Source organism: Ascidia mentula, chromosome 2 (genome assembly GCF_947561715.1).
Source record: "Ascidia mentula chromosome 2, kaAscMent1.1, whole genome shotgun sequence".
Lineage (NCBI taxonomy): Eukaryota > Metazoa > Chordata > Ascidiacea > Phlebobranchia > Ascidiidae > Ascidia > Ascidia mentula.
Window position 1 is genome coordinate 1,038,865 of NC_138567.1, and position 11,412 is coordinate 1,050,276.

Genomic DNA, 11,412 nt, shown 5'->3' on the forward strand with positions numbered 1-11,412 from the left:
AGTCATGACGAATTTAGAGCGGGCTCAAGAAAAATCTACGCCATGTTTAGGCTACATAGCATATGTTTAGGAAATTGCTGTGTCTTTTTCACGAGAAACCGAACTTAATTCAATAAAAAAAAGAAAATGAAAACATCAGATAAAAATTATAAAAATGATAAAGTGGGATTTTTTTCCGCTGCGGTCTTGTTTTGCTGATTTGACATAACATGAAAAAAACAATAAATATGTCAACACAAATTACAGAAGCCGGAATACTAAAAGGTATGTTTATGTATTAACAGTGTTGATGAGGCAACTATGCATCAATAACTTGTACCTTGTGGTTCCTGTATTTCCTTTCTTTCATCGAGATGACGTGGATTTAAGCCTGGAGCCACAGATGCTTGTCTGACGTCATCAGCACCCGATGTCAAGCCGGAGGATGACTGATCGTTCCTCAGATCATTACGAGGGGACAAGAGTTCACTTACGGGGACTAAGAGTAGAAAAACAAATAATTTGGAGGAACACAGACGATTACATGAAGTACAACATTACAAAAACGAACCTTGGAAACTTCGAGTTCGTGTGGAAAAGCAGTGAAGCGGAACCAACCGATCAAGGTTGATAGGAAAGGGATCTTTGATGTCCATCTGTCTGACAACATCTTCCACTTGTTGCTCGATCACTTCTGGGCTTTGCTGGTCGAGAAGTTGCTTCAATCTCTCACAGATTTCGATCATCGTTGGTCGTTTAGATGGATCTTGATCCCAACACTGCTTCATCAGTTGCTCGAGGTTTTCAACGATTACTCTGTCGCTGTAACTGAGGTGAGGCTTTAATTGATTTACTTTGGAACAATTTGGTCTTGTTCCTTCCTTGATGGAATCCAGTAAAGCTTTAAGGTTGCCGGTCGGATATGGCAAAGCACGCACGACAACGGTAAACACCATCACACCGAAAGCGTAAACATCAAGTTCTTTTGTGGGTTTCATGGTGAGGTCTGTTAGTTTTTCAGGTGCCGTGTACATCGCAGTGTATTGAGGTCTTTCCTTCTTGCTTCTTGCCAAAGGATCAACGGTCGTCGAACCAGTTAAAGTTGCGAGTTCAGCATTTCCAAAGTCGCATAGTTTAAGGAGCAGCCATTTAGTCAGCAAGCCACTCTCTGGTTTGACGTCTCCGTGAACCATTCTCTTCAGATGTAAACCGTGGCAAACTTTGAGACCTTTTGCAGCATCGTGTAAAAGCCGGACACGCAGGGGAAATCCCAAATCAATTGATGGTGTCATCAGTAATTCCAGAAGGTTTCCACCTTCGCAGAACTCCATGACGATCCCGATGGCAAAGGGCCATTTGGTCCAACCATAGACACGAACTATGTTGATGTGATCCAGTTTTTGCAAATTTCCAAGTTCCTCACCAATTCTGTAACAAAGTGAAGTGTTGGGTATGACATTGTGATACATGGCATTTTCTGAATAATTACGTTTCTTTGAAGACATTCTCTGTATGACGACCACCAACTTGAATGACCTTGACTGCAACAAATTGTTGCAAGCCTACGTGATATCCGATTATGACGTCACCAAATCCACCAGTTCCAGCAACAAAGTTGCATTTGTCGCAAAAAATTTCCGCGGAGTTGATCAAACGAAACTACAACAAGATATTGTTACCATGTACAAGCAATATAGTCACAAACTTAAACAGGGTTATAGGATTGATTAGAAATATACTCAATTTCACATACCTGATCTGTGGAAGCCATGCTATAGTGTAGTCACGAAGTTATGAGAGTCACAAACTCAAGTGTTCTGAATCCACTGCACGGTAAAATGAAATCCCTCCGAAATGTTCAATTAAAATGTTCCTTTTCGTCGCAATTAAGCAAATATTTGTTGTTCTGGTTCAGTTAACAGCTCAAGACTCTGATTTGTGTTTAAAACTTGTCGAATTAAACATGTTTCGAAAATTATAAAACGTTATGTTTTCTTGAAACAACAAAGGAATTGTTAAACGTAACATGTGATTCATGCATAACGTAATGTAATTTATACAGATGTTACAAAGGCGAACCATAGAAATAATAGTCTGGGGCGTATAGTCATGTGAGTAAACACAGGCCCAGCTCGTTAAACAATGGCTTGTTGCGACAGGTTAAATACAATAAACTTCAGTGTCGCAATCCTACTGCATTCCCTCATTGTGAATACATAATATGCTTTTTGTGGCCTTATTTAAACAACGTTCAGCTTTGCTTTTAAAGCGAAAAAGTAGACTTATTATCTTACCTGGAAACAAAGTTTGGCTTTAAACATCGACAACCTCATTAACTTTTTCTTTTATTTGACCACAAATGCAGCTGGTAAGTAATTGTCTAAGCTTTGTAAAAGTTGAATAATAAGAACAACAGCTATCGTGCCATTTACATTTAACCAAATTGCCCAAGCAATATAAATCATTACATTCACACGAGATTCCCTTCTATTATTTGACACGTAATTAATTAAGAAACTCGTGTAATTCATTTTAGCTTTCCATGACAAGTTTGGTCAAAGCTGAGATCAACAAGATAAGACCTTCGTATTTGGAGGTTCCTGTCTTCAATTGCGAAAGTGTTCATTAGTTCATTGCCAGTCATGTTGCTCGAGGTTGTACAAACTGTGCAATGATGGATGGATAATTTGTTGGAAAAATGCAAAAATTGTGCGGAGTAAACGTATGTTGTGTAATAGCAAATTTACACAAAGGCATTGCAACGTAAATATGTGACATTAAAACGACTAAAACATAGGAAACGAAAAAAAGTAGCGCATCATAATGAATTCAAGCGGAAATAAACGAAAGAGAAAAGCACTTTTCGTCGCGCGCGGTCACATGTGTTCCGCTTGATTGGTCACACCTCACGGAGAGGTTACGGTGGATATGCAATCGTGTAAGCTTGCTGAAACTAATATCCAATGTTCCAACAAAAGGCTTATGCTATGTTTAACAAGTTATCGTACAGGTGATGACGAAGTTTTTCCTCTAATAAGACTGGAAAAACACCACAAATAAAACCTGTGTGGTAATTTTGGTTTTCAAATTTTGGGGTGTCGTGAAACACAATCAGAAACCACAGCCTTGAGCCACGTAAAATTTTTGTTCGCACAAATTTTCTATGTTACTGAAGCTTATATGTGGATTAAGTTTGGCAAAAAATTGGCGACCCGGTTTTAAAGTATCTTCCGCGGTGACGTGATGTCGTAGAGATGTTATCGCTAAGTATGCGCAGGGGATTCCCCTTGGAGGTATCGGTCATCTGCCATAGTTGAGTTCAATCTGCGTCAATTTTCGCTCCAGTATGTCAGTTATTTTGAACATTGTTAAACTCTGACATAATTTTTTAACAACATGTAATTGTGCTAGATATGGGGAAAACGTTATTGTGATCCAAGGAATAAGATTGTTATATGCGCAAAAGAGCCATAATAATAAATGAGAGCTGCAGGCAGGGTGCATACACGCACATATATACACGCACATACACAACATATCGACGATTGACCGAAAGGTACCACGAAGAAATCTGTGTGTCTGATAGTCTACCAGCTAGCACAGTGCCACATCAACAGCTGCACTGATGAGACCTTACAGGTCGAAAAGATTGTTATGTTTAGTGGCGACCTAACTTGTCAGGTATTAAAAAATTACTGCGTAAGTAATGTTATATTTGTAAGTTCTCTATAATTTCCCCAACACTATTTATTTTACCTGGCTTATCTTCGGCATCAACATCAACGTTGCTTAAGGTTTGTCCACGCTTTTATTCAAAGTTTCCTTTCTTTGCACGATTTAAACTGTTTTTTTCACTGTAAACGCGCTATGAAATGAAAATTAAAACACCTTCGGTTTTGCTGGGAGAATATTCTGGTCGACATTGAAACGTGATCACGTGACAAAAACGCGACAGTTCAAGGTTAACAGTTTGAACTTCTAAGACGTCGCCGATCGCTTTGGAAAGTAGTTTTAGAAAAGTCAACCGCGTTGTAATCTGATTAGTTTTGTTCTTGGATAATTGCGAAGCCCCTCCTGACGCCGCAAGCGTATATGGCGTGGCCTCGGGTCGTGAGTAGCGATTGGAAGGATGTTGGCTCGCTGTGTGTTTATATATGGGCAGGCGAACAATGGACCGACATGCAGTGGTCTACCTTCGCCTCTTGGAAGATATCAACTGAGAAGATTTCTGTATCGTTCGTCGCCTGAAGGTAAGATGCAATGGGGATGTTGGTAGTGTTTTAAAGGGTGTAAACTTTACGTACAAATAAGTTTAAGATATTGATGATGTAGTTTGGTTGCATGAAGCATGAAATAATGCAGGACAGTAAACGTGTTTTATTTGTTCAACTTAAATCTCTTTCGTGTTGTTCTCATCCCTTCTATCAGGTTAACGAAAACACAATGCAAGCAAGCTTTATTTTTTTATGTTTAGTTTCAACTTTTTAAGGATGAAATTTTTTCTTCTCTCAATTTCGCTCCTCGTCTGTGTCGCCAACACGTGGTCGGGTAAGTCCCCATTCATAGAATGAGGCCGTGTTATTTGTCAAAAAAATACTAATGTTTGAAATGAAGTTGGGTTTGAGGTTTGTCCAGACACTGTACTATCTTGCGCCTTTTGTGGCAACGTTATTGTCACGTGTTCTCGATTGGAAGTTCAGAAAACTTTTCAACTAAGTTGTTTTGAAATAAACGTAAATGCAGTGGTTTGTGCCATGTCTGGCATTACGCTGTGCAAAATAATAGCCTGTAACCACATGGGCGCCACCACTACAACTTCAAGCTTTAGCGAAATGTACGACTGTATTAAGTAATTAAGTGAACGTTTTTGCAATTTCAGAAGGACAAACTGCAGCCGAATGTTTCGCCGCATGTGAAGTTTCCACTGATTGCAGCTCCGTGGCGACTCCTAGCGACTTGTTGGTGAATCAAACTGAAGCTTGCGTCGAGTGTTTGAACGAAGAATGCGAAGGTAAGTGACGTCATATACAAGCGTTACGTGAACATTTGTATCAATGCATGGTAATAACAAAATATTTGTTGTGATTTTCACGAAGGAAAACATGCAGTGACGTAATTATGTTAATTGTTTTGTTTAACATTTAGTGACGTTTCTATACCGTATTCTTTTTACGTAAACCGGACAAAATCAACTGGACATAAAAAATGTGTCAAATATTATTTTCGTAAAAAAACATGTTCAAATATACATGGTAAGGTCTAACGTCGCGTTGAATGTTTCAAAGATGATGATGAGGAGGAGGAGGAGGAGAAGGAAGAGGAGGAGGAGGGTTGCAACATATGTCGTACAGTGGACAAAGCCGAGTGTTACGTGGATGAAATGGGGGATGATTGTGAATCGTGCGTTGCTCCGTCTGCAGAGACCGAGGCTGGAATCAAAGCTTGCTGCGATTGCTTGGAGGCATGCGAAGGTTAGGGCAGTTAGCAATCTGTACAATTGTAACTTATGCACTTTGTAAACAGCGAGCATTATATGCGGTGTGGTCGTATTGCGACAAAAGAAATATGGTTATAAGTTGATTGGCAACGATGACAAACTCTAACAATACCACGTAAATATTTGCTTTCGGACAAAACATTTGACCTAAAAAGTTCACAAAATTTGAAAATAAAAAATATTGGTGTCAAAAAGGATAATTTAAACAACTCACACAGGATAAGTGAGAAATGCTTTCTAACATGAAATATCATTGCAGAAGATGAAGAAGACGACGATGACGATGATAGGAAGTAGAGGAACGGTTTCTTCCTTCTCCCAACACAAACACATTCCCAGACCTCCTGATGGTACTTGTTTCTGGAAATTGTGCAGTAGTTGTCACACAGTGCTGTTCTTGCTGCCAGGCATAGTAATTAATAAAACAATTGTTCTTCTGACAAATAAGATACGAAAGTCTCGCCGGATGTTGAACGAAACGTTGGTTACAACAAAGATTGTCGTAACTTAAGTGCCAGAAGAGCAAATAGTTGTCATACATTGCACTTTGTTAATGTTTCGGTGCAATTAATTCATTTTCGGTGCTTTATTCCGTGTACAATAAATGCGGTTTCATGTTTGGCACAACGATATTTTACAGCGATTTACATCATGATGGACAAAGGTTAGGTCATGAGGCTTGAATCTGTTAAATCCCACATGTTGTTACTTGACTACATCGCTCACATATTGAGGCTTTTGGGGTAAATTCCTGAAACACTTGTTCAAAAATTCAATTGAAAATTCAGAGTTGCAAAGCCCGAGAATATGCAGATCTTAGAGCTTACGGTGGTTTTCTACTTAAATATCATCAATCCCGGCATTATACCGGATTGACAACCATTCGTTTGTTTCATTTACAAACAAATTTCGACATTATCGCACATCTTGACATTCTATATTACCACATTCTATATTAACAGGGCGAGTCTTCCTGTTGCTAAACCTAATATTATGATCCCCCACTCCCTCATAATAACCAGTCAAGTAAGTTTGCAAATAACGAAGAAGATTAACTTAACCGCGTTCCCTCATACAGTTTTGGGTTAAGAACGTGAATTCGAAATTAATGCTGAATAATCTAACTTGACATTTGCGAACGTGGGCCTTCTCATAAACATTCCGAACCTCAATGCAAAAACCACTGATTTCAAGTTAAATATGAAACAAACCAGGTACCTTTGAATATACAAGCGCAGAAACTTATAATGTCTTTAAGACGAAATATACATTTCTGATATAAATCATTTATAGATCTGCATTTTTTTACACAGATATTTATGATACGGTTATCAATCTACAGTTTTTCAGGGTAGTTTGTTTCAAGCATAGATCCAGTATGTTTATATTATCCTTTACACCTAGGTTTGTTTTTAAACCACGCAAAATACAAACATTTCCCTCAAATAAATTTTGGCACTTAATAAACAGTAGGAGACCCTCATGCGACAATTCAGCGTTATCGGTTGGATTTACCCGGGAAAGAACAAAATCCTCATTATCTAAATACGCCTCATAAAGTGTTACATTGCTTCAATGTCCAATCTGCTTGGACGAAGTAATATTGTATTGGCGAAAAAATGTAACAAACCAAATTGTAAAACACGTTTGGAATTCGTGACGATCTTTATTTGATGGATGAAGCCAGTTTTATTTATCTCTGCGGTGGGAGGAGCGCCGTCTCGCGTATTCCATCCGCAGGTATTTAACCGATAAGGTGGATCTTGTGGTAGGAGATGGGTATATATATGGATGGGTGAAGGAGGCGAGAACGCATTCTGGTCGGGTTCGAACTTATGGAAGATTCTAACACGAAGAAGATTTCATTCTAAGGTATTTTGTTGTAAAAGTAAAAAGATTTAATTTGCGTGTGTTGGAAAATATTTTATCATAAAAATTTGTTGGTAATTAAGAGTGGAAGAATGAGATTTAAGCAATTTTTAGCGTTACAAAATTAAATAAGATAAAACAGCGTGCAAAAATATTCTTGCATTTTACAGATATGTTGGGTAAAAGCTATCGTGGACTTTGTGTCCATCAGTTTCTTTAGTTCTAAAAGTGTGCTTTTAGTTGACAACAATTTTGATTTCTTGTTTAAAGTTTCAACAAATCCAAGATGAAGGTTTTCATTTTCTCAGTTGTAATTCTTATATGCGTCGCGGGAACTTTCTCAGGTAAGTTTACTTACTCTATCCCGTCTCTTCTGTTGCGCGTTAATCACCAGTACGCACCAATTAAAGTTAAGTTTAATCGAAACTCAAACTCAGTCTTTGCGAGATTCACCGCTGAATTTCATTCATAAACCTGATACGCCTCAAGGACAAAAACACCGATCGGGGTTTTCCCAAATGAGGCACAAAGTCGGTATAATGCCTAATGTTACTGTAAGATGTGTGATTGACAAAATGGATTAAATTGCCAAAACAAACACAAATGGTAAACACAGGTCGTGAAAATCTTAACCAATTGTGTGGCTCTAGATGGACAAACCGAGGCTGAATGTCGCGATTCATGCGAAGTTTCCACTGCCTGCAGCTCAGTAGCGACACCTGACGACTTGGTGGCTGGACAATCTGAAGCTTGCACTGACTGTTTGTACGAAAAATGCCGGTGTAAGTAGCGCAATGGGAATTTAGCATTTATAAAAACTGGTGCATGTTTTGTATAAAGGTAAACAATATTAAAAGTGGTTCGTACACCTTGCACGGTTTCCACAGTTTTTATTTAAATCCACGAAAAAGTGCAAAAATTTAGAGCCAATTTTATCCGCATGCACAGACTACGGAAATGAAAACGGAAGTGGAGGCGGAAGCGGAAGCGGAAGTGCAGCAACAAGGGGAAGGACATTTTACTATATGCTGTTGATAGCGAAGTGTTACGTGGATGAAATGGGTGATGGATGTGGATCGTGCATTCCTCCATCAGAGCAAACTTTGATTGGAATCAATACTTGCTACTCCTGCATGTTGAATTGCGGAGGTTGGTGTGAAAAGCCTTGTTAAAGCCTAATTGATGCTTTATTAAAGCTTTGTTTTTTTTTAATTTATTATATATTCATATATTATAAGCAAAGTGGAGCCAATAATATGAATTTTGTGAGCTGGAAATATATACTCTTACGTCATATAAGGTCTCATCAGTGCAGCTTGGTGTGACTTTTGTAATTCATATTCATTGCTCGCAAACGTGGTGACAAAAATTACATGAATCCTTGTTTAAAATGAAATAGATTCTCCGTAGACGAGGATTCCATTCAGGAGACGGACAACGTTGTTGTTGATTACGGGTTCTTTTTTTCTTTAGCTCAGAAAACCAATAAAAAGAAATTATTTGAGTTTGTTGTGTTACATGAGAAACAATGTTTTTTGTCAGAGATGTTTTACAAAAATTTGTTTAGGAAACTTTCATCGTATTAGGAATAATTTTTCGAAAGCAAAAGAAGTATTTCGTTAAATTGGCAAATTCATTTTGGAACAATAGAAATAAATTTAATCAAAAAACGCGGCCACATTTGATATCTAACAATGTTTGGTAAAAATTTAAGCATTTACCACAAATTGTTTCCACTTGATAAAATATACCAGACAAAATCCATTGCGTTATTGACTTTTACCCCAACTTCACATTATGATTTTAGAAGAAATCGAAAACACAAATATTCTGTTTATTCATCAGCAGAATTGGATCATTTACTGCCGTCATGAACAGTTTCAATGTATAAAAAACATAAAGAGGGCCGAAGTGGGTTTTGATGAACAAGATTCGCCGCAGAATTTCATCGATAAACTCAATATGCCGCAATGATTAAAAACACCGATCGAGATTTCACCAAATTAGGCATATTGCCTATAATGTTCTTCAATTTCAAATGTTACTAGAACAACTTTGTGTCCACGCTTCTGATTTTATAAAATATGTTTCGCTTTTTAATAAAGCATCTTCAGTTCTACAAATAACATAAACAGAAAAGACATAGTTAGATGCTAAAATGATAAAACGATAAAAACTGGTCGAACAGTAGAAACCTCTGGTGTTAACATACTGGACGACGCTCTGAGCAGGAAATACAAGTGACCAACTACAAATTCGGTATAATGCCTACAATGTTACTGTAAGATGTGTGATTGACAAAATGGATTAAATTGCCAAAACAAACACAAATGTTAAACACAGTTCGAGAAAATCTTAACCAACTGTGTGCCTCTAGATGGACAAGGTGAAGGTCAAACCGAGTCTGAATGTCGCGTTGCTTGCCAAGCTTCCACTAACTGCAGCTCAGTAGCGACACCTGACGACGTGGTGGCTGGACAATCTGACGCTTGCACGGACTGTTTGTACAAAAAATGCCGAAGCGGAAGCGGAAGCGGAAGTGCAGCAACAAGGGGAAGGACATTTTACTATATGCTGATGATAGCGAAGTGTTACGTGGATGAAATGGGTGATGGATGTGGATCGTGCATTCCTCCATCAGAGCAAACTTTGATTGGAATCAATACTTGCTACTCCTGCATGTTGAATTGCGGAGGTTGGTGTGAAAAGCCTTGTTGATGCTTTGTTAAAGCTTTGTATTTATTTTTAAATTATTATATATTCATATATTATAAGCAAAGTGGAGCCAATAATATGAATTTTGTGAGCTGGAAATATATAACCACTCTTTCGAAATATAAGGTCTCATCAGTGCAGCTGGGTGTGACTTATGTAATTTATATTCATTGCTCGAAAACGTGGTGACAAAAATCTCATAAATCCTTGTTTAAAATGAAATAGATTCTCCGTAGACGAGGATTCCATTCAGGAGACGGACAACGTTGTTGTTGATTACGGGTTCTTTTTTTCTTTAGCGCAGAAAACCAATAAAAAGAAATTATTTGAGTTTGTTTTGTTACCTGAGAAACAATGTTTTTTGTCACAGAGCTTTTACAAAAATTTGTTTAGGAAACTTTCATCGTAGTAGGAATAAGTTTTTCGAAAGCAAGAGAAGGATTTCGTTAAATTGCGCAAATTCATTTTGGAACAAAGGAAATAAATTTAATCAAAAAACGCGGCCACATTTGATATCTAAATATGTTTGGTGAAAATTTAAGCATTTACCACAGATTGTTTCCACTTGATAAAATATACCAGACAAAATCCATTGCGTTATTGACTTCTACCCCAACTTCACATTATGATTTAGAAGAAATCGAAAACACAAATATTCTGTTTATTCATCAGCAGAATTCAATCATTCAATGCCGTCATGAACAGTTTCAATGTATAAGAACATAAAGGGGCTGAAGTGGGTTTTTATGAACAAGATTCGCCGCAGAATTTCATCGATAAACTCAATATGCCGCAGTGATTAAAAACACCGATCGGGGTTTCCCCAAATGACGCCAAAAGTCGGTATAATGCCTATAATGTTCTTGTAAGATGTGTGATTGACAAAATGGATCAAATTGCCAAAAAAGACAATAAAAGCACAAGTTGTAAACACAGTACGATAAAAATCTTGAAGAGGGTGAAGTGTGTTAAAAAGCCAAACAGATGCACTTCCTTTCAAAATGAAATAATTAACTAATGGCAACGATACGCAAGACCCGATTTTCGGGCTGTGTACCGGAAAATTATGACGCCAGGGTTCACATTCAAGGCATGTGAGTGGCAAATGACAGAGGTCTAACTGGTTCGGAATATATTTATAATGTTTAGGTCGCTGTGTTTATGGTGACAACACATCAATGTTTTCGCCCGACATAATCCTGATGAAATCCGGTTAGATTAGAGAACCCTTTATGGAGAATCGTTGTATTGCAGACGAAATTTCGGTGAATGTAATTAATATTTGGTTGTCCACTAAGGTTAGTTGTTAACAAATTAGAAAATGCGGCACGACTGCAACAGCAACTCAGTAT

General features: G+C 37.8%; 3 protein-coding genes across 3 annotated transcripts in view; 2 read left to right on the forward strand and 1 right to left on the reverse strand.

The window, feature by feature from the left end:
- LOC145889050 (uncharacterized) overlaps positions 1-1,750 on the reverse strand; it is a 33,146-nt gene extending 31,396 nt beyond the window's left edge. Inside the window, exons 1-4 of the mRNA XM_082979930.1 lie at positions 1,733-1,750; positions 1,469-1,638; positions 551-1,407; positions 320-478 (exon numbers count right to left, since the gene is read on the reverse strand). Coding sequence (XP_082836056.1) covers positions 320-478; positions 551-1,407; positions 1,469-1,638; positions 1,733-1,750 — 1,204 coding nt within the window. The remainder of the gene's footprint in view (positions 1-319; positions 479-550; positions 1,408-1,468; positions 1,639-1,732) is intronic.
- A 5,545-nt stretch (positions 1,751-7,295) lies between these two features.
- Positions 7,296-8,849, forward strand: LOC145889824 (uncharacterized). The gene is made up of 5 exons (XM_082980861.1): positions 7,296-7,348; positions 7,616-7,689; positions 7,996-8,127; positions 8,294-8,494; positions 8,745-8,849. Exons 2-5 carry the CDS (start codon positions 7,632-7,634, stop codon positions 8,753-8,755), a joined length of 402 nt encoding a protein of 133 aa, XP_082836987.1. The 5' UTR covers positions 7,296-7,348; positions 7,616-7,631; the 3' UTR covers positions 8,756-8,849.
- Positions 8,850-9,215: 366 nt separating this feature from the next.
- Positions 9,216-10,390, forward strand: LOC145889052 (uncharacterized). Its single transcript, XM_082979933.1, has 3 exons — positions 9,216-9,230; positions 9,689-10,040; positions 10,286-10,390. The coding sequence occupies exons 1-3, from the start codon at positions 9,216-9,218 to the stop codon at positions 10,294-10,296; spliced, it is 378 nt and encodes a 125-aa protein (XP_082836059.1). The 3' UTR covers positions 10,297-10,390.
- The last annotated feature ends 1,022 nt before the right edge of the window (positions 10,391-11,412 follow it).